Source organism: Aptenodytes forsteri, unplaced genomic scaffold, assembly GCF_000699145.1.
Source record: "Aptenodytes forsteri isolate BGI_AS27 unplaced genomic scaffold, ASM69914v1 Scaffold465, whole genome shotgun sequence".
In the NCBI taxonomy this organism is placed as follows: Eukaryota; Metazoa; Chordata; class Aves; order Sphenisciformes; family Spheniscidae; genus Aptenodytes; species Aptenodytes forsteri.
This window is the reverse complement of record NW_008795039.1, coordinates 1,184,425-1,205,183: the sequence shown is the minus strand read 5'-3', so window position 1 is coordinate 1,205,183 and position 20,759 is coordinate 1,184,425. Positions and strand designations below refer to the sequence as shown.

General features: G+C 42.7%; 1 protein-coding gene across 1 annotated transcript in view; it reads right to left on the bottom strand.

Annotated features, from left to right (window-relative positions):
- TGFB2 (transforming growth factor beta 2) overlaps positions 1–20,748 on the bottom strand; it is a 71,259-nt gene extending 50,511 nt beyond the window's left edge. Inside the window, exon 1 of the mRNA XM_009276844.2 lies at positions 19,965–20,748. Within this exon, the coding sequence (XP_009275119.1) occupies positions 19,965–20,307 (343 nt within the window). The 5' untranslated portion in view covers positions 20,308–20,748. The remainder of the gene's footprint in view (positions 1–19,964) is intronic.
- Between the last annotated feature and the right edge of the window lie 11 nt (positions 20,749–20,759).

Sequence of the window (20,759 nt, the reverse complement as noted above, 5' to 3'; positions counted from 1 at the left end):
TATTTTGACAGAAGGGATTCCCAAGGTCTGTCTCACTTCTCCAAGTACATAGCAAGCTACAAACCAATTAACTGACCAGTTGGTGAACAAGGGCCACAGCACAATGTAAAAAACCCCAGACGCAAAGCATGATTAGAGGCAGAGACCCAGGCACAGATGCATTCAGTCCCTCTCTCCATTCTTCTACCTTTCTTGTACAAGCAATGCAGGTCTAATGCACAGCCTTGGATGCAAAGGACTGTGGACACCTGCACATTTACACTAAACTTTAAAAAACCCCTGCCACAAATTAATACATTACTCCTTATCTACTTTACTGTTCCTTATTGCTTCTAGCAGCAATTACACTTACATATAAGAAAAGATAATTTTAAATATAATGTCAAGTACATAGTACCAGAAGGTTGGAATAGAGCAACCTGTGCTATCTATAGAAAAAAAAAAAAAAAGGGGGTGGGGGGTGAGGGGAATAAAAAGTAGTGAGGAATTAAAAACTAAACAAGAGTGGAAAAATATTCAAACAAACTATTTATTAGCACCTGGAAGAAAACAAGGAGTTGAGTAACAGCTCACATGGACTTGTCAGAAGCAATTAGTGTCCAAACAACCTGAAGTGCCTTCAGGACTGGATAACAAGCTTTGCAAATAGAGGAGAAACCACAAATGACATTTATCTCGACTTCAGTAAGTTTGGACACTGACATACCCCTTAGCAAATGAGAGAGATATGGTCTAGACAAAAAAATACAGTAGGTAGGCTGCAAGACTGGAAAACTGCCCTGAGAAAGCAGTTATCAGTGGTTCCTAGTTAAAATAGAAGTATCTACCCAACTAGGTGCTGCAGAGGAATGAGATTACTACAGAGCTATCAAACACGGACTAACGAGTAAATTTGGGTTGCTCAGCCAAAAGCGACTACTGAAGGTGTTACATAAAAACAGCCTTCAGGCATGTAAGCAGCTGCCACAAAAAGCAGGGGAATGATCCATTTTCCATGTCCATGATGGATAAGTCATGAGTAGTTCTGAGCTGCAGCAAGGAAGCTTTGTGCTAGATATCATGAAAACCTTTAGACATCAATGATAACGATGATGCACTAGAATAGATTGCACAGGGAGGCTGTGGTGGTGACTGGAAGCCTTTAAGAAAAGGTTACACAAATACCAATCTGGAATATCATGGCTACAGTCTACACCCTCTTCTAATGCAGGACCAACGGAGCAGCCTCTTGAAGTCCCTCCAGCTCCGTGTTTCTTCTGTGATAACTGGCTGTTGGCAAACAGCTCGCGTTCCTGAACAAGCTTTATGAATACATCTACTGATACCTATATGCGTCAGATATATTTATACAAAGTAATTCCGGAACGTATGTCATTAGGTCAGGTCCCAGAGGGTGCAGATCAATACATGAACTCTACTAACATCAACAGACCTGCCCTCCAGCCAGCCAGAGCCGTGCCCAGTATGCAGCAAGGCAGTAACAGCTGGGAGCACGGAGCTGAAGCTGCCATGCACAGAAAGCTCCCACTGCGGCCAGAGCGAGCGACAGGCTTCTAAAACCCTTCCTGTGGGAATGATTTCTACATGCTATTAATTACAGACATACAGACAGATTAACTTAAAAAAATTAACAATGTTTCTTCGAAGCATTCTGTTTCCTGGGTAATGCACTTGGAAGTCTGCTGCAACTATCCTGCAATTAGCTAATAAACCGTAACAGCTCCTTAAGTTAAAGAGATAAGCCTTGTGTTAAAGGAATTTATACCAGGATATTTGAAATGTATAATAATGCGAGTATAATGAGTAAGTTCTCTGTGGTATTAATATCAAGTTTGTGCTTAAAACAACACAGTAAATAATTATAACTAATACTCCATCCCCTGGTCTTGAATTCCCCAAACTAGGATGCTACGTTGTACGGTGCTTTCCTCCACTGGTGATTCATTATCTTGGGATTGCTTGTTACATTGCTTGAAAAGTTATATTCAGTGTGAAGAGTGATGGCGAAGTTTTAGTAAAATTACTATGATACGCTTTTTTTTTCCTTAGTCTTTGGCAATATTTCATGCTAAACTTTGAACTTGTTGCTTTCACTGACATGCATTTCAAGTTTAAAGTGAAACAGTCCAATAGCTGAAGCCAAAAGTTTGACCTCCATTATAACTGTTGTAATCTTCTGGGAAAATATCCTCTTGACTCTAATTTCTCTTTTCAGACTCACTATGCTGCTGATGAGAAATAATAGTTATTGGGGCTGTAAGGCCAAGATTAATGTCTGGCCCTGCAAAAAAACCCCAAATCAAAACAAAAAAAACACCAGTAGCACTGAACGACACACAAAGTTTCTCCATTTCTCATGTATGATCACTTCCTAGATAAGCATGCTGGACTAGTACAGCCGCGAGATGAAGAACACTATCACCCGAAGAAATATTTAAGATCACATGAAAGTCTCTGGTTTTGAGCACACGTCTTTTGCAGTGTAACTGATTATACCACAGAGCATCATTATCTGACTTGTCAGTTTAGACGGGAAGGTCTGTAGGGCTGGGAAAAGTACTGCGAGATCAACAGCGCCTCATGCAACAGGGTTCTGATCTCTCACTGGGGCTTGAGCAACTACTGTAATACAAATATTACGGCATTCTTCACTTTTCCTCAATTGGACAGTGTTGTTAGACGAATGCAGCATGTTTCTATCAAGAAATATTTGGCCACGCTTCTACTGGAGTGAAATGATCCCTGTAAATACATGGACAAATTGTGGTTGGCCCTTGGCTCCACACATCAGAAAACCTCTCTGTCAGCAGCTGCAATACGGGGTGAAAGTTGGCTGATGCACTAGCAGGACCAGAATGGGAGCAAAGAAAAGGATCTCTGTTACAGGAGCTGTGGAGAGCCCTGACTCACTAAACATGGGCAGTTACAGCCTCCCCAGCTGGACTGTTCCTACCCATGGATGTTTTACTTAGCACCTCTCAATAAGATGAAGGGGCGGAGGGGGGAGGAAAAAAAAAAACAACAAAAAAGGAATATCCACAGTGAACTTCTTTCTCTTTTTTTATTTTTTCCGGCATAGAACAAGACTGCTTTCATGTAGAATTTTTTCTTTGGTGACATCAATAAAAGTTTAAAGTTCCTTGTCAAAAGTGATGAAAAAATTATAAACAACACAGAATAGCTGCCAATGCCCTTGAATTAAGAGTGCTTATGCCTACTTGCTTAGCTGTCAGTACCCAAAAACGGTTCTACTGCTTCATAACGCTGAAAGTAAGATGGGTATTTTGGTATTTACTTGAGGTTAAAGTTTCTAAGGCAGAAGGATCCCAGGCTTTCCAACTTCCAGTCAGAAATGTGAATTCTCATCAGAAAGACTCTGAAGGATCAAATGCTATTTGTGCAGCACACGTGATGTATTTGCTCTTGGTGGTATTGGCCGCTTTTAGCCAAGTCAGCCACCGGCAATTTTTGCGTCCAACCTGAGGAGCATGAATTGCAACAATCCAAACTAGAAGTTTGTAAAGCTCATCTCGCCATACTCAGACTTTCATAAAAGCAGCTAAAACAAGGCCTCTTCCATGTATCAAACAAATTGTTTCTTCTACCTTGGAAAAGTGCATGGGAGGATGAGAGAAGTTTCATCATGACACTGAGGCCTCGTGCTGCTTTGAGGTTTCCCATCACTGTTGATGCAAGTGTAGCAATCAGCTCCTCAGATCAGTTACCTTTTGTCACCAATGGTTCTGTCAGTTGCTACTTTAGGTCAAGCCAGGAACCCCTCATCGTTTGCTGACTTCACTCAAGGTTCATGGTAAAAGCTGAACCAGTACAGATACAGAGAAATACATCACTTATGAAAGTGGCATGAGAATCCATGGCATCTCCAGATATCTCTGAAATGCCTTAGAAGAAGGCAAGAGAACAGTGACATATTTAGGCATGTCAGACTTGGAGGCAAATAACAGAAAGCCTTCTCCATGGGAGTAATTTTCACACTGGGACCTCGTCTGAAACATGTCTGTGATGAAACCATGAAAGAGGATAGATGCTTCCAAACTTCTTCTAGGAGGCTTAGAAGAGAAGTCTTCTCACTCGTGTATTTCTGATAAAGGCCCCAACCATGGAGACCAAGGAATTAAGTTTAATTAGGTTTTACCAGGAAACCTGCAAAATTTAATTTCAAAGAATACTCCACAAAGTAAAGCATTTGCAGTGTTGCTGACAGCAACTTGTCTGCAGGTCCCAAAAGCCAGAATGCAATGCTGAAGCACTCCTGCTGCCCAACACTTCACCTCAGCAACAGGGCTCAGGTACTCTGTAATGCTCAGGGCTCCAAAACCAAACCCACAAATCCAAACATACCCAGAACTTTGAAAACAAAAAAAAAAAACCACAAACAAAAAACCACAACAGGAATCAGAACATTACAGCATGCATCCAACCATAAATATGCTAAATATAATGGAACAGGATAAACCATAGACCTAGATCCTATTCTTAACAGAAGAATCATATGTGGACGATTATACAAACAGGGGATTCATACAAGGTGACAGTGATGGTGGCCAGGCACGTGGGAGCACCCATCTTTTCCCTTACTGGGTATTCAAAATCACACACAGAGAAGCTTGCATTGGATTGCCCAGCACAGATTAGTATTTTTAACCTATTGCTATTTATAAGAGCAAGTTGCTCTCTCTTCTTTTTTTTTTAAAACGGGTGGGCCTCACTGCTCAGCTATTCTAACTGGGAGATTTAAAAGCGGTCAGGAAATTTCAGGACTGCCTTGCAGAGAGTGGAGGAGATGAAAGCGAGTCCCACGGCACAGGCTCTGTTCCTCTCACCCCACCTCTGCCAGGAAGCGCTCCTGTTCCCCTGGCAAGCGGCGCAGCTGGCTGCCTTCTCCTGCTCGGCCAAGGGTCCAGAGAACAGCCTTTCCAAACTATTCCCTGGCTGGAGGAGGAAACGAAAGCAAGTCATTTTCAAGAAAAGCAGGTTGGATTGTCCAACCCTTTCACTCTGGGGAGGAAAAAAAAAAAAGAAGAAAAAGGAATTATACAAGAAGTAAAAGCGTAACAGAGAAGGAAAGGCAAAAGAAAACTGTACATTTTTTTGCGTTGCAGAGAAGTCAAGATTCACAGACTCAAAGCACAGGCGACATCTTTAAATGATTAAGATAAAGACAGTGGGTAATAGATGAATGTTAGAGACAGAGGGAAATGAAAGTTTTTAACCACGTTAAAATCGTGCAATCCTTCCTGCTTCGTAACAGTAATTACAATTAAAATTATTTACACCCTGGTCCAGTGTAAATCAGGAACAGAAAGGCACAGAGATTGTAAATCTCTCTTAGGGAAAACTCTCCAGCTAGTAGAAGTTAGTGCCACTAGCTGCCCGCATGCAGGAAATGCACACCTGCCTGCCCATGTGGAGGTGCTCAGCTTTCAACTCTTTCCTCTACTTTTCACCCCAGCTGGAAGCTCCCAGGCAGCTTGCTTCTGAAGATCCCTAAAACGCTTGATGGACTGCATGGGAAATGTGGCTGCTCACTGAGCCCAGAGTCTACTATGGAGATGGACGTGGAAGGATTAAGAGTTGCAGAACAAACAGTACAGTACAACAAAGCTTGGAGGAGCTCATTTGCAGAGTTTCTTGTGCAACTAGCCCCAAATCATGCTATCAAATCACAGCTATCAGAGAGAAGATTAATGTTGACTATCTGGTCATTCTCTTTTATACAGTAACTTGTCAAAAACAGATTGTTCCCTGAAGATACTTGCTAGAGTTAGCTCCAATTTAGCGTTAAGAGGATGGACTCAATGAGAGTATCAACTCTCGTTATTTAAGTATAGATGTTCCTAATTCCAAGGTCCTTTTACTAAGTCCCAATTACTAGGATGAGTTACGATCCATCATGCGCTCTACGCTATTTTTAAACACAAGTGAAATTTCTTTATAGGTTAAGGGCTCAGACCTCTGGCTGGGGTAGGAAGAACACTTCCACTAACTACTTTGTAACATGGAGTCACCAACTGAGTCAGTCACTTTGAGGTGTCCCATGTCTTGCACTACTGAACATGGAAAAGAAACCCAAAAACATTATTTGCCTTCTAAAATGATGGTTTCTGGCAACAGAACTAACCTCACAGCTAGAGCGTCTGGCCCCTTGCTTCTCCGAGGGAAGAGTTGCCAACTGTACCCATCACCACCTACTTCCTCCTCTGCAGTTAGGAGCTGTGGGTGGCACCGCTCCCGCCAGCACAAGGGCAACCAACTCCATCAGGCCGCACCTTTGTATCTGGTTCCTGCTGAGATATGGTAACTCTCTGATCAGCTGGTTTCTGGAGACCCCTTATTTTAGGCCCCTGGCACTTCAACAATTAAGCACCTTCAAGGAGCCAGATGTAGGTACCAATTTACTTTGAAGATGGAACTGAGGTCCTTTGGTTACCCAGATATGACAGGAAAGATTCACAGCTTAGGTAGAAGTGATCACCTCATGTTCTGCACAAAATCAAGAAGTCCCAAAGAACTGCACACATTCAGGTTTAGTATTATGAAGGAGACAGTCATACAAAGATGAATACAATGATGAGCTGAACTGATTGAACAGAAGTGTTTACAGAGAAAACTGGAAAGGATAACGGATGTACGCTTAAGTTTGCTGGACAGGTAGAAATGACACAGTTCCACAATCAACAAATAAGACCACTCAGGTCAGAAAACTGTCTGTGACACAAACTGAATGCAACCGTAAGAAGATAAAATTAAAAAATGCAACTATGTATTACAAACAACAGTAAAAGTAATAGCTGCTGAGAACTACTATACATCAGAAAATAAGAACTGCAGATAACAGACAAGAAAAATCAAACAGGCCTACCAGCTTCATGACCAAGGAACTTAAAGATGAGATTTACTTAAGTACTAAGGAAGCTTAACAGTGATATTCATCCATTACAAGATAAAAACTGTTGAAATAATACTACAGAAATATGAAATATACTTCTGTAGATAAAAGAGCCAGGCAATCGCAAGATGAAAAGATGATTTTTTTTTTTATTCCAGCAGCAACTCGGAAGGTCTTAAAACAATAGCTACTACAATCAGACATTGTAAAACAAGAAAGACCGGATAACTTGCATCAAGACTTCTTAAAGAGCTGTCCAAGGAACTATCTAAATTATTAAAACTGGCTTTCAACAAATACCAAACACTGGAAAATATCTTAAGGATTTGAGGCAGAACATATTTGCTAATATACAATGCCTAAACAGGGCAACCCATGCTATCTCACATATACAGTCAGCCTTATATTGGTCCCAGAAAAAACATGCAAATGGCAGGAATGAGAATCCGCTCAGAGGAACTAAGGGAGTATAACCAACATCAGCTCAAGAAAAACAGATCCCACTGGTCCAAGATCTTAGTGAGCGAGACCGGTAGTCCTGTTGGTAACACAACTGTTTTAATATAATGTACTCGGGTAGCTGCAAGACATTTAAGCTGGTGCTACATAATGATTTCATTAGGAAACAGGAACAACAGGACACCAACATGGCCAGGCAGTAAACGAATCACGTTTTTTATGAGACTCAAAATACAATGGTAGACAGGAAACTGTTATTGAGAGACAAGCTTCTAACAAGGTCCCATAAGGCTCATTTTGCTGTACTCTGCTATCTACTATTTTTATCCATCACCTGGAAGGAAACTAAACCATTATTAACCAACTGCAGATGAAATAATGATATGGATGTGACAAATAATGAAGAAGATGCATCACGAATACAGTGACTTGAATCTTGAATTATCAAGATGTAAATGTCAGTAGAATCAATATGAAAATACAACTCTAGGACAGAGAAACTAGACCATACTTACAGAGTAGGGGACTCCATCCTGCGAGTCAGCACCTCTGAAAAGGAGTTGGGGAGGGGGGAACCCTGGTGGATAATTACCCAAGTATGAATTTTTACTTCTCCTTGTAGAGCTCCTGGCAAAGTTACTGCCGAAATTAGCTGCATAAGCTGTGTAATATTGAATTAGAGCAGAGTCTGCAACATGGATGTACTTGATAACTTCAACAGTTATCACTGTTGAAATACTGTGTCCAATACTGTTGTCCACAATCTCAGCAGTATATGAATAAAGCAGAGGAGTTTCAGAGGGAAACCGTGAGAATAACTGAAAAGGCTAGGAAGTATCTCAAGGAGCACAGCATATTAAACTTAAAAGACCTGTGGCTTGATCACAGTCTATGGATCTGAAACACGCTCAAAGGCAGGTAAAGCAGCCCATGCTGAGCTCCTGGCTGCCTCATTGCAGGGTCTTCCAGCAGCCATGCCAGCTTGCTCTCAGACAGATCAGTTCCTGTCTGCAAAACTTCCTCCTCCTGTGGGTGCCTACACAATGCCCACAAATTTGATAACAGGTCTTCAAAATAGCAAGTGAAGGTTTAAACCAGATTCAAATGCTAGAACTTGAAGCTAAACAACTTAAAACACAAAGAAGCTTGTTTCTAGTAAATTTAATTAATCACTGGAATAATTTACCAAGTGTGGTGTGAACTCCCTTTCAAAAAGGAATTAATTCAGCAAAACTCAATGGCCTGGAAAATGCAGGTAGGGAGACCAGAAGACCACCATGATGGCTTCCAGCTTTTTTAATCTGTAAGCGTCCATTCTACCATAACTCAAAGCCTCCTAGAGCAACGTCAGTCTCGTCCTTTCTAAAGTACAGTATTATATCAGTTAGTCATTAGCTATGAGTGTGAACAGACCTGGAACATTATACCCTGAGAAGAACATCTCATCCCTGCGGAGATAAGTATCTCCTTCAGTTGTAAGTCAACATTCATGTTCAATCAGAAACCTGCTTGCAGGTCTGTCTGTCATTACATTAAGGCACTTTATACTCTTTTACATTGTAATATTGCCTTAGATTAAACAAGAACCAAGCCCTTTGGTTTCATGTCCTGCATCAAATAGCTTGGGATCAAATCTCATCCCAGCAGGACACAGGCAGTACCACGTAGATAAAATATAAACCATGCATTTTTCTTTTGCTTTTTAAAAACAAACAAACAAAAACCCAACAACCTGTGGCGGATGTTGAGTCCTCCCAGGCTTTGAAAAGTATATAGTAGTAGTACAAACATGATACAAAACAGCATTCAGGACATTTCTAATCAGCAAAGCAGATTTACCTGACTCCGATTTCATCCGAATAAAAGGCTGGGATTCTCAAAGGCTGCAGAGGAACCACTCCTTTAGGTGCTGCTTAAAACCCTGGCCATAATGACTGTTCTGCTTGCCTAAACAATCACTGCACAGACTCCAGTTTCAACACCACAAGGCAAAATCTGGAGTGGCTTTACTGACTCAAATTAAATTGCTCCAACTTTTCATTCATGCAAAAAATGTACCTCAAAAGTTAACTCGTTATTTTGTGAGCCACTCTGAGACATATCAAGTCAGAGAGGCTTTGTGTAAAACCACACGCACCTTCATGCTGTAAGCGCAGCTCCTGTTCCCAAACTACTTGGCTTTCCAGCTTGTAAACTCAGCATATGTCATGCAGCAAATTGACTTTCAGAAGTTGTTCTCCCGGCTCCAGCTCTATTCAGAACTGACTTTCAAGATTTTATTGATAACATAAAAACACCTTGTTGGCTTAGCCCTGACCTTTCTTTACCGTCCACTGCACAGGGATTTGCCACATTCTTATTAACAGCCTTTAGATTATTCCCTGCTCGGGGCACTGAGGTCTGATTTTGCACGTGTTTATAAGAAGCCTCTGGATGTGGAGTGATGAGCTTCTAGACAAAAACTCGCTGTAGGGGGGATGATAGAGATATATTACGGCATGTTTATTTGCCAAGACCTTTGCCGTCAGATGGCCATTTATTTTAGAACAGGGGGAGGTGTGGAATACCTAAGAAGTACAGGACATGAACTCATGCCTCCTTCTCTGCATTCTGCAATTCTTGCCATATTGCTGCCATATGCTGTTCCCAGATGACATCTGCCATCAAATGCTTCTATCAATAAGCTACTAAGGTGCTTATTTTTAAAAGTGATTCTTTTTTTTTTTTCCCCCCCCGCAAAGCCTTATGCAGAAGAACATCTCCAGTGGCAACTCAATAAAAGGGAAAGCACCACATTACAGTAATACGTCCCAATATATCTTGAAGATGTGGCTATTCCCTGAAACAAAGAAACGGCACTTAATACCTTATCCAAAGACTTTTGCAGTTAATGGAAAGACTTCCAGTGTTTTCAGCAGGCTTTGGACCAGGGCCCTTAATCTGGGGAACATACTCTCAAAGGGCAGAAAAATGGAAAGGTTTGACTGTATCACATGTATAGCTGGCCTTGTGGCAAGTGTGCATGAGGCAGATTCCCTTCCAGACTCTACCTCAACAAATACACTTCCAGCCAGAGAAAATTAAGTCTCCCAATAAAGTGGGTAAATAATAGGACTCCAACTTGGAAGGAGGTAAGTTCCTTCAGACACATGATATTGTTGTAACTCAGTCTCTGGCCACCTTTATAAAGATCTCTTTTTCTAGATCCTTTTGGGGCTCTTTTCTTCCCTGATTAGCAAGGGGAATGTCAAATTTCCAAATACATGGCTCCTAGCATTGGGGAGAAATGCAAGCTGGGATGGGGGAATCCAGATTCAAGAGGGAGAGAAAGCTCAGACCCCCAACAATCTGTTCTGAGTCCATCCTAACTGGGACAAAGCTGCTCACTTAGCTCCCTCGCTTTTCAAACTGTATATCCTGGCAGGGAGCCTCTCAGTTCCTATCACACCACCAGATCAGAACAGCAGATTTGTTTTCAAGAAAGCTGGATCTTGTTCCTCACTCACAAACCTAAAGATGTGTGTATGTCTGCTGCAATAGCCTGCCATTATACGCTAGGTAAACACGCAACAAGCACAACAAATGAAACAGACATCTTTCAGCGTACCTCAATGTTGAAATGTGGCTACTTCACTTCCAAAGTGTGCATCAGGAAAAATTTGAGTATAGAGCAGTGATTGGCACAAGACATATACAGCCCTTGCTCTGCCAGGGAGGCCCAGAGCCAACTACAACAGCCAAGAAAACTGGGCTGGATCTCTCAGAGATTGGGCGAGAATGAGAACACCAAGGATATGCATGGATCCAACACATCTCCAGGCAGTTTAAAATGTCCTATCATGTTGGAGAATACAATATATCACTTATCCTTCCCCGAGAGCAAACAGCCCCTATATCCCCTGTAGGCATCTGGATGAAGAAATAAACTGCCGGTACTGCGTGTGTCAGTGGACCTGACCCCTGGTATCCATAAATTTTGCTTACTAGGTATTCATTAAGAACTCTGTTTTGGTATTATCCAGTCAACTGGATCGATTCCTGCATCAAACCCTCCAAGCGTGAAGGCCAGGAACTGCAATGCAAAGGGCAGAGCTGCCCCGCCATCGTAACATTCATGGGGGAGCAGATGTCTCTCAGCTTTGCTAACCTGGGCCACCCCTGCGACCAAGCAGAAGTGGGACAAGGAGCAGCAGCCTGCCACAGGCTCTGGTGAATGCTAGACCCCAACCACGCTGTGCCTGCCAGCCACTTCTGCCATTATTTCAACCCACTGCTGCATCTGAAGAGGATAAATTTGCTGCATCGTTTTTACACGTCACTTGGAAGATGAAAAGTTCTGCAGGTGTTGTTCTTCCTAGCGTACATCTTGGCAGTCCTAGAGAAGATCTTTATGACTGTTTGTCCAAAGCCCAAAAAAAGTCATTTTATACATATTGGACAACACCCACTCAAATAAGCAAGGACTACTCTCTGTTCAATTTGGGGTATTAGAGATCATCTGTAAACACAACTGTGGGCTCAGGATTAATAAGTATTATTGCGCAGAAGCCTTCATCAAGTATGGGATTGCTAGATACTCTCTGACCACTTCAAAAGAGTCAGTGCTGCTAAGATCTATTAGTTTTTCAGCCTCCTGAGTACAAAGTCTACCCACAGGGTTGGGTTTTTATGTGGGTTGTGTTTTTTTTTTTCCACCCCAAGGAATGAAAACCAACATGTTCTGATTCCTATCTTTCAATCATCACTATAGTAAAGATAAGTTACCATCACTATTTCAGCTGAGCTCGCTGCTGAATTGCAAATGCTATATGTAAACAAAAACAAGTAAGAGAAGGAACTTCAACAGGCTTAGCTTGCCTTTTAAAATTCAAGGCAGGGGTTTAAAAGAGATGAAGCCAGGGAAAACATTGGATACTAACACCAGCCAAACAGGGAAAAATAACGAAGTTGTAAGCCTGAAAAACTGAAATGGAAAGAATGACAGATTTACTGCTGCATTTGATGCACATAACCACTGATAGACTCTCCCCAGAAAGTGTTGAAATTACCATCACTGAAACGAATCCAGAAGCTAAAAATTAAATTATCTTTCCCAGAACATTCCAATTTGGGCTTTGGCAACAACAGATGTTTTAATGCTCTTAAATATATGCACGCACGTGTGTGCATGCATGCACACATATACTTAAGTACAGTATCCTCTTTCACGCAAGACCTCCCTCTTAGTTTTCACAAAGTCAGACTGAACTTACGGTCATTCTGCAAAGTCTTTTCTTCAGAGTCTCTACTCAAATGCACAACTATCAGATTAAGCAACCCATAAGGAGTCTTACAGCAGCTCCAACTTATGAATGAATGGTTATTTGTGAACTCGCCTGTCAAGACAGATGCAGTATTTGTCAGTGCAGTGTGGGTTAGATATGGTGGGAAGGAGTCAAACAAGCAAAGTGAAAGGTCAGTATCACAACATTTCCCTTTTTCCCCCCTCAGTTTGCCTAAAACGATGCCACAGCTTTTGCTGAAGTGTAATAGAGTAGTCTATTTTCATGCAACCTACCATGCTTATTTGAAAAGCAATACTCGCGCAAGAGAAGTAGAAGAAAAATGGGTGCAGAGGGAGAGAACATGAACATTTTGGTGCAACCAGCTACAACAGAGGGACAAATCCAAGACTGACAGAAAACAACACATCTTTAGAAATTTGGTGATACTTGAATCAAGACCACCCTATGGAAGTTGAAATACAATGCATTGTTTTTCTTGTATTAAAATGTAGTATTACGAGGATTAATTCATGTTGGAATGAACATCTAGTCCAATCCTGCTCAAAAATTTGGTGATACTTGAATCAAGACCACCCTATGGAAGTTGAAATACAATGCATTGTTTTTCTTGTATTAAAATGTAGTATTACGAGGATTAATTCATGTTGGAATGAACATCTAGTCCAACCTCCTGCTCAAAGCAGGGTCAGCTGTGAGGTCAACTTATCATTTATAGTTTATACAGTTATTTATAATAACCTGAAGTCAGCATCACACTGTGCTAGGTCTTACACAACAACAAAAAGAGGCTCCTGCCCTAAGGGGGTTTCAGTGGGAAAAAGCTCAGCTCTACAATGAAGATCCTGAATACGTCAATGAGCATCACACATGAAATTAAAAGAAACCCGTGCTCATTGTCCAAATTAAAACCTGAACGAGGGAAAGATGTTCTAAAGATCCTCTCCACACTCTCAGCCATAAATCTGCTGCAGGGATGCCTGTGAGGTCTAGCATCTCCTGGCAACCAAACACAGATGCCAGAGAACCCAAACAGCAACACAAGATGTATTTCAGTGGAGCCTGTCTTTCCACAGTGAATGAGCAGTCTCTCTACACTGCTGCCTAAACTCATCCCACCTGACCGCCTCCGCCAGGAGCTTTCCAAGCAGCATGCACGAACTGCCATGCAGTTCCCTTTGGAAAACCTGGCTGGTTTAGAGAACGCTATGCTACCCAAAGAGGCAACTTCTCTACTCTGGACCAACTTGCAGAGCACCAGAAACATGTAAAAACCTGCTCACCAGACAGGTCTAACGAAGCCAGGTCTAGCACTTCATTTCTCCAGGGCCGATCCTGTGCCATTCGAGCTAAGAGAACCACAGTGCTAAACAGGCTCATGAGTCATTCGTAAATTCAAAAACAACTGGTCACACTGGAAGGAGATAAAACACAACCCTTCACACTAAGTTTTTCTTCAACTCCTCATCCTCTTGTCACAGACAAATCTTTGAGTTTCTCCTCTACACCTTGCAGCTGTATGTCTTGTACAGTTGGGTGTCCAGCTGCAGTCACTTAACAGCAGCAAGGACAGTGAGGACAAGCACGGGGGAGCTGTTTTAAGAAGAAAGATAGCTGCTTCAGATAGATTACTACAGGAAGCCAACTGACAGCAATACTGGAGCTAGGCACCTACTAGTCCACATCACAGACTGAAAGGGAAACAAGCAACAGCCTGTGGTTGAAGGCAGGATGCAAACTTTCCCTAAAAAAAAGACCAAAACAAACTTTATAGTCTAAACAAATCAGCTGAAACATCCCTAACATAGTATCACATTAAATAATACCTGAGGAGTGTATCATCCTCAAGCTAAAAACTGCCTGCTTGAAAACGTGCAGCATGTGGTTTCACAACAGGAACAGAAACATTTGTGTGTCTTCACTCATGACTCGTTTTGTCACCATACCCTGGGGTTCCTCTCTTTAGCTGTAATACAGGAGCAGTCTAGCACAGGCACTGCAAAGGCAAAAGAAGCCAGCTGCCCAACAGGGTCAGCCTTCTTCGGGATCACGGGAGTACTGAAGAGCCTCTTCTTTCCTCTCTAAAAAATCCTGTAAAGCATTTCCTTCTCATTGGGCTCTGATGCCCAAATGACAGATTTCAACACAGCGAGAGGGATTTGAACTGTCTGGCTTTGTTCATCCCTGCAAATGCACCATAAACCGGGCCTCAATTCAGGAAGCTAATTAGGCATATACAGAGCCTTAATGTTAATGAGTCTATTCATGTGTGTGAAGCTCCGCACATGTTTCAGACCCGTGCTGAAGAAGCTCACCGAGGACGACAGCCACAAGTTCTCATTCATCTTTTTGCTCAGCTCTGGTGCAGACAGGAATCTCAAACTGACAGCAAAACGCTGGAAATAGTAACTTCAGAGTAACACAGCCGTCCTGATAACCACTACTGTTCTCACGCAGTGCACCGAGGATGAACAAGGCTAAAACTGGCAGCTAATGAAGAAGATGCTCTGCTTTCTTCACACAATCACCTACTCGCATCCAGTCCTGCAATTAAGTGGAGCCAGCAAGAGTGGCATGAGCTCTGGGCACTCCCTGCACATCTCCAGCCATGCGCAGAAGACAAGGGCACATTTCCAGATAGGTCTCTGGGACTGTAAAACATTTACGCTGCCAACGAGCTGGGGGGGGGGAGCGGCAGGGCCAGTAATGCACATCTAACCTTTTAACTCACCAAATTAGAGTGAAAGTTCCTCTTTAAAACAGTCACCAGAGATAAATTCAAGGTGGGTTACGGAAAGGACTCAGGAATATAGCCCTACATTTCTGTCTTGCTGGTCTTCTGACCTTGCAGCGTTAAAGAGGCGGGTCATGGGTGTTTTGCTTTTCTGTAGTCTTCATCCTCCGGAATAAACACAGCGACCACGTACCATGCCAGACTGGCTTCTGGACCTCCCCCTCTCCTAGCTTGGCACCCTGCTTACAGCAAGTCGCTGGTGAATCAGAAGGCAGGCAGGAAACACACGTGGTGCACCCCACCATCTGCTCCATGAGTGGGAGTGGAAGAAGAGAGCTCTCTTTGATTTCAGCTGCCCTTGGTTAGTGCACCAGAGCATGTTATTTTATTATCCCTCTTAGTACGTAGAGGACTACTGTCCAGAAAATTACCCTGCCCCTTTTTAAAGCCATTTGCAATTTCCTGTTTTTTTTCATTACCACCTAGGAAGACTACAGTAAGTGCCATTCATGAACAAGGAGCAAGGAACTGTTCCTCCCATGTCTCTCCTCAGGGAAGCCTTCACATTGCTTCAGGTCCTCTCTGCAAACCAGAGAGTAAGCCTGGCAAATGCCTCCTACAAGAGGTGCTCCAGAGCACATCCACAGGGCCAGCATAGCTAGAATGTTTTAAAGTAAGGTATTCCTTCTGAGACTGTTTCCATATCATTAACAACATAGGAAATCGTGAAAGTTTAAGTTCTGTGTTCTGCTAAATGCAAGTACACGCGAGCTGCGCAGCTGTAGCTGTTAACATCATGGTAATGATGCAGTCAGCGCCAGTAGACGTGGAGCACGGCTGCTCCTGCACGAGTAATTCTGGTACCCTGAAGACAAGGAGCCCACATACGTATAATTGCTGGTAAATCGAGTCCTTGTTGATAAAGTAGAAGCATGTCATTGTGCCCAGCCAGTTTATAATGTTGTCTTTCATGAGGTGAATATTCAGCAGAACGACGGTCTATGTAAAGCAATATTCATGGTACAGAGCTCCTGAGAAGACTAATCCTACTGCCCAGCGCAGGCTGGAACCCGTGGAGGCTCCTTCATACTAAAGTAGTTTAAAAGCAGGCCCAAACCCAAAAGAACTGTGATTTCTTAGGCTACTGAGTACTTACAGACCTATCTCTAAGAATGCAGAAAACTTAAAAATTTACCTGCGTTAGCCTTAAGCCATCAGTACCGACCAGCTCATTGACTGTGAGAAAAACTGCCATGAATGAAGATGACAGAATTGGGCCCCAGGCCCCACATACACGTGTTGCCTGTTTTTCTAGAGTATCCCAGTTATGCATTAGTATTACAATTCGCAATGCTTAACTGTGCTGGCATTAGATTACTGTTTATTATCAGTGCAATGGCGATTTTCACCCAGACTCAAATAAATAACTAGCTTAAGTATCAGGCCCCAGATAATCAATGAAGAACTGGTAAGTAATAAAACTGTAATGTGATCCAGCTTTCACAGAAATCAGTATTGAGCATCTACTCAGGTAACTTCGCCTAGGCACAGAATTCGCAAGAACTCTCTCTGATGTTGTGCTCAGCTTCCGTATCCCACCTCCCTCTTTAAACCGCTCCGTAAACCAACTCTATTTCTGACTGCCAACTGGACTTAGGAGAGATTCAAACTTTCGGTATCTAATCCATGCTGTCACGAGCACAACGCAGGCAGGCATGCTTGACAGACAAAAGCTTTTTGGTTTTTTCAAACCTCTTTGTAGTTTTTTTTTTCTGCCGCTACTTTTCACATCTGTTGTTTTTGGGTCCGGCAGTCCCTGACTCGCTGAATTTCCATGTATATTCTGACTTGATGTGTCTTTAACCTCAACTGGACTGTCAAGCCAGATGCCAGATGCCCCCTTACTTCCTCAGTGCAAACTATCAGTAAACCTTAGCATAACTTTACTTTGAGCCTTAAACTAACAGCATGTGAAAAGATTAATACGAATAAATTCAAAACTAATCAGATCCCTTCTTTAAATGTTGACACAGTATTATTTATATCCCATAAATACCTTCTTGACTAAAATTCATCCCAGGAGATTGGCATCTTGCCAGTTCTATTCATATTTACTGTATTTATACAGTACAGTTGGCCAAGGATAATATTTAAGACAAAATATGCCTTAGGGCATATACAATATCTCTTATAGTTTTCCTTTTAAATCTCCTCATTGCTAAAAATATTTAGTCTGAACTTTACAAAATGCCCCACAAAGACCTATCAGCGATCTGTAGTGATATATTGCTGACTATGAGTATAATTAGAGCATATTTGTAATATTTGGGTCGTAGTCAGTTACTGAACGCTAACAACTTGTGGTAAAAACTGAACCACTGATCTTTCCCATGCCTTCCGTCCAGCAGCTTTTGACCTCCAGTGCGTTCACACTGATCCCCTTCTCCCTCCTGCCTCCCTCCGATGCAGCAGAAACACTAGAGTTAAAAAAATTCACTCCGAGACATCTAGGAGAAAGTGCCTGCGGCCGCCAGAGCTGCGCTTTCAATTTCTTCCTTTAAAATATGGTGGAGCGATTTCTTCCTTTCTGTCTTTTTTGGAAAGGTTCACTCCATCCAGCATAACTAGAGAGCAGTGGAAAAACAGTTAACCTACTTACTCTGATGTTAGCGACAGCCCTTGCACAGTAGTACTGGATCTGCTGCTAACTGGCCCTCCGATCCCAAACGTCTGATGCACTCTGTTGGTAGATACCTGCAATCTCCTTTGCTCTTCCAAAACCTCTATCGATACTTCAGTACAAATCTGGCCTCTGACAACATTTTAAAAATAGATTGTCTTTTGTCAACACCTTCCAAGTCATGCACCACAGATATTTTAATTTTCTGGAAAGTATGCGGCTGCATTTTGGACTATCGGTTCTTTGTAGTTTGCTCATGTGAGGAAAAAGGACAGATGTGCTCAGAACGGATGCATTTTACAATTCTCAGAGACTCTCTGTTACAGGGTCAACTCCACAAGCCAAGGCACTGCTATCGGTCTTCCTAACCGTTGCCCGTAGGTGCTCATCCCTCTGCTCAGGGCATGATCTGATAGGTCTCAAAACAAGGTGCTGACTTCCACCAAAACCACCAGCAAAATACTACAGCATACCAACGTGGAAAACAGGCATGCTTTCTGTGTTCTCGCTATGGCTATGAATTATACTGAACCTCTCTGCTCATACCCACTTGGCTCCAAATATACTTTTTTTCTAAAAAAAAAAAGTATCTCTTCCCCGAGGGTAACAAGGGTGGAGTGTATTTATCATGACTATTATGGATGGTGCCATAATTACAATAATCAAACAGCTCTGACTGCCAGGATGTCCTGTACCTGATGCTGTCATTTAAGAATAAAGGAAGAACGGGAGGCAGCTGCACCGAGCGTGGGGTTCAGATACCTTGGCTGGCATCCTGGGACTATCACATGCAAGACGGAGCAAGCCCCAAAGCTACAACTTGCTAAACTAAAAATAAGTAAGGGGAAAATGCAATTAGAAACTCTAGGATAAAGTTACCAAGATGGCTGCATTATCTATTTAAGCAAGAGGTATGTGCTTTTCAAAAACAGACAGCAAGTATATAGGGCATCAAGTGGCGGGGGAGGGAAGAGAGAGAACAGCAAGCTAAATGAAGAGTAGGGACTAGGTTTTGGATATGCGAACGGTGAAGTTATTTTCTGCTTCTGGTATTTCACTTTCCTCGGTATGATGATGATGATCTAGATTCTTTTAAGGGAGTGCAGTGCTTTTGCTTTTTCTTTTTTTTTTTTCTATACACTTAAACTTCACTACCAAAACAAAACAGCATGTCGTTATGATTATTAATCATTCTAAGTGGATTTGGTCAGCACAGAGCATTTGTATCCCTTTTTTTTTGTGTGTGTGTGTAAAACGTGGCATGGATCACCAGAAGGTCGTTAAAAACAGCAAAAGGCAGACGGGCTGAGACAGGTTCCAAGAACCGAGGCTACCCAGAAGGGAAAACTTTTTCTGTACCTGAAATGAAAGCGTCCATGAACTGAAACAGGAGGCTAGTTAAAGTGGGAAGAAGAGGAAAGATGTCTATGTCTCTGTCCTCTCTGAGCACCAATCTGAATAGCGGTCCGCGGGACAATGTTCTGGAGGGGCGCAGACAGAAAAGGAGCCGGTGACTTTTTTTTTTTTTTTAAGACCTCCTTTTCTTTTCAGTTATGGAGAGATGGAAACCTGCCCGATCCAGACACTCCAAGGGAAACAACAGCAGTGGAAAGATATTGGCTCTTTTTGGAGGCTGCACACGGGGCTGCGGGGGAGCTAAACCCAGTGCTGGGGAGGGAGTGCGATCCTGGGCGGGGGGGGGCAGCTTTGCTCAGGCATATGTATACCCCACCACCTAAACAAAACCCTAGAAGCCACCACCTAAGAGAAGCCGAGGGTAAGAGCAAACCGAGCAAAGGCGGCAGATTATGAGGCATGGGGCTGGTATTTGAAGGTGCCGGGCACTGCCAAGCCTCGGGGGCGAAATTACACACACATGCACAAACACAGAGGACTTACTTTCGGGGTAAAAAGGCTGCATGTCTATTTTGTAAACTTCTTTGGCATAATACTCCTCGTCGCTCCTCTCCCTTTCGCAAGTGGCGGCTCTGTGGTTGGCTTTCTCTTGCAGCAGGTCCCTGGTGCTGTTGTAGATGGAGATGACCTCCGGGGGCACCTCCTCGGGCTCGGGGTACTCGTCCGGGGGGCTGGTGAGCTTCAGTTTGCTCAAGATCTGCCCCCGGATCGCCTCGATCCTCTTGCGCATAAACTGATCCATGTCGAGGGTGCTGCAGGTAGACAGGCTGAAAGCCACGGTGGCCAGATCCACGGTGAGAAACACGCTCAGGAGATAGCAGTGCATTTTAAGTGTTTAAATACAGCGCCCCCCAAAAAAAGAGTGACTTTAACAACGAACAACAACAACGAAAAAAAAATTAAAAAATAAAAGGGGATGTGTGCAAACAAAGGGAAGATCTGCAGACAAAATGCAGTTAAAAACCGGACTGCAAGGACGACTTGCAATCGAAAAACGCACGGAGGCGTCAGTGAAAAAAAAAAAAAAACCCAAAAAAAAAAAAAAAAAAAAAAAAAAAAGCAGCCAGTTGCTACAACTAGATAAAATTCGGGGGTGGAGTGAGCCGGGCAGCAAAAAAAAGGGAGGAAAAGACCCCCAAAGAGATAAACAAACCTGCGAATCAAGTGAGTGGAAGAGAGACTGTTCTCAGCGCGCTGGCGGAGCAGGCTGGAAAACAAAAAACCGAAGCAAAGAAAAAAAAAAAAGGAGGGGGAGAAAACGCAGTGATGGGTATTAAA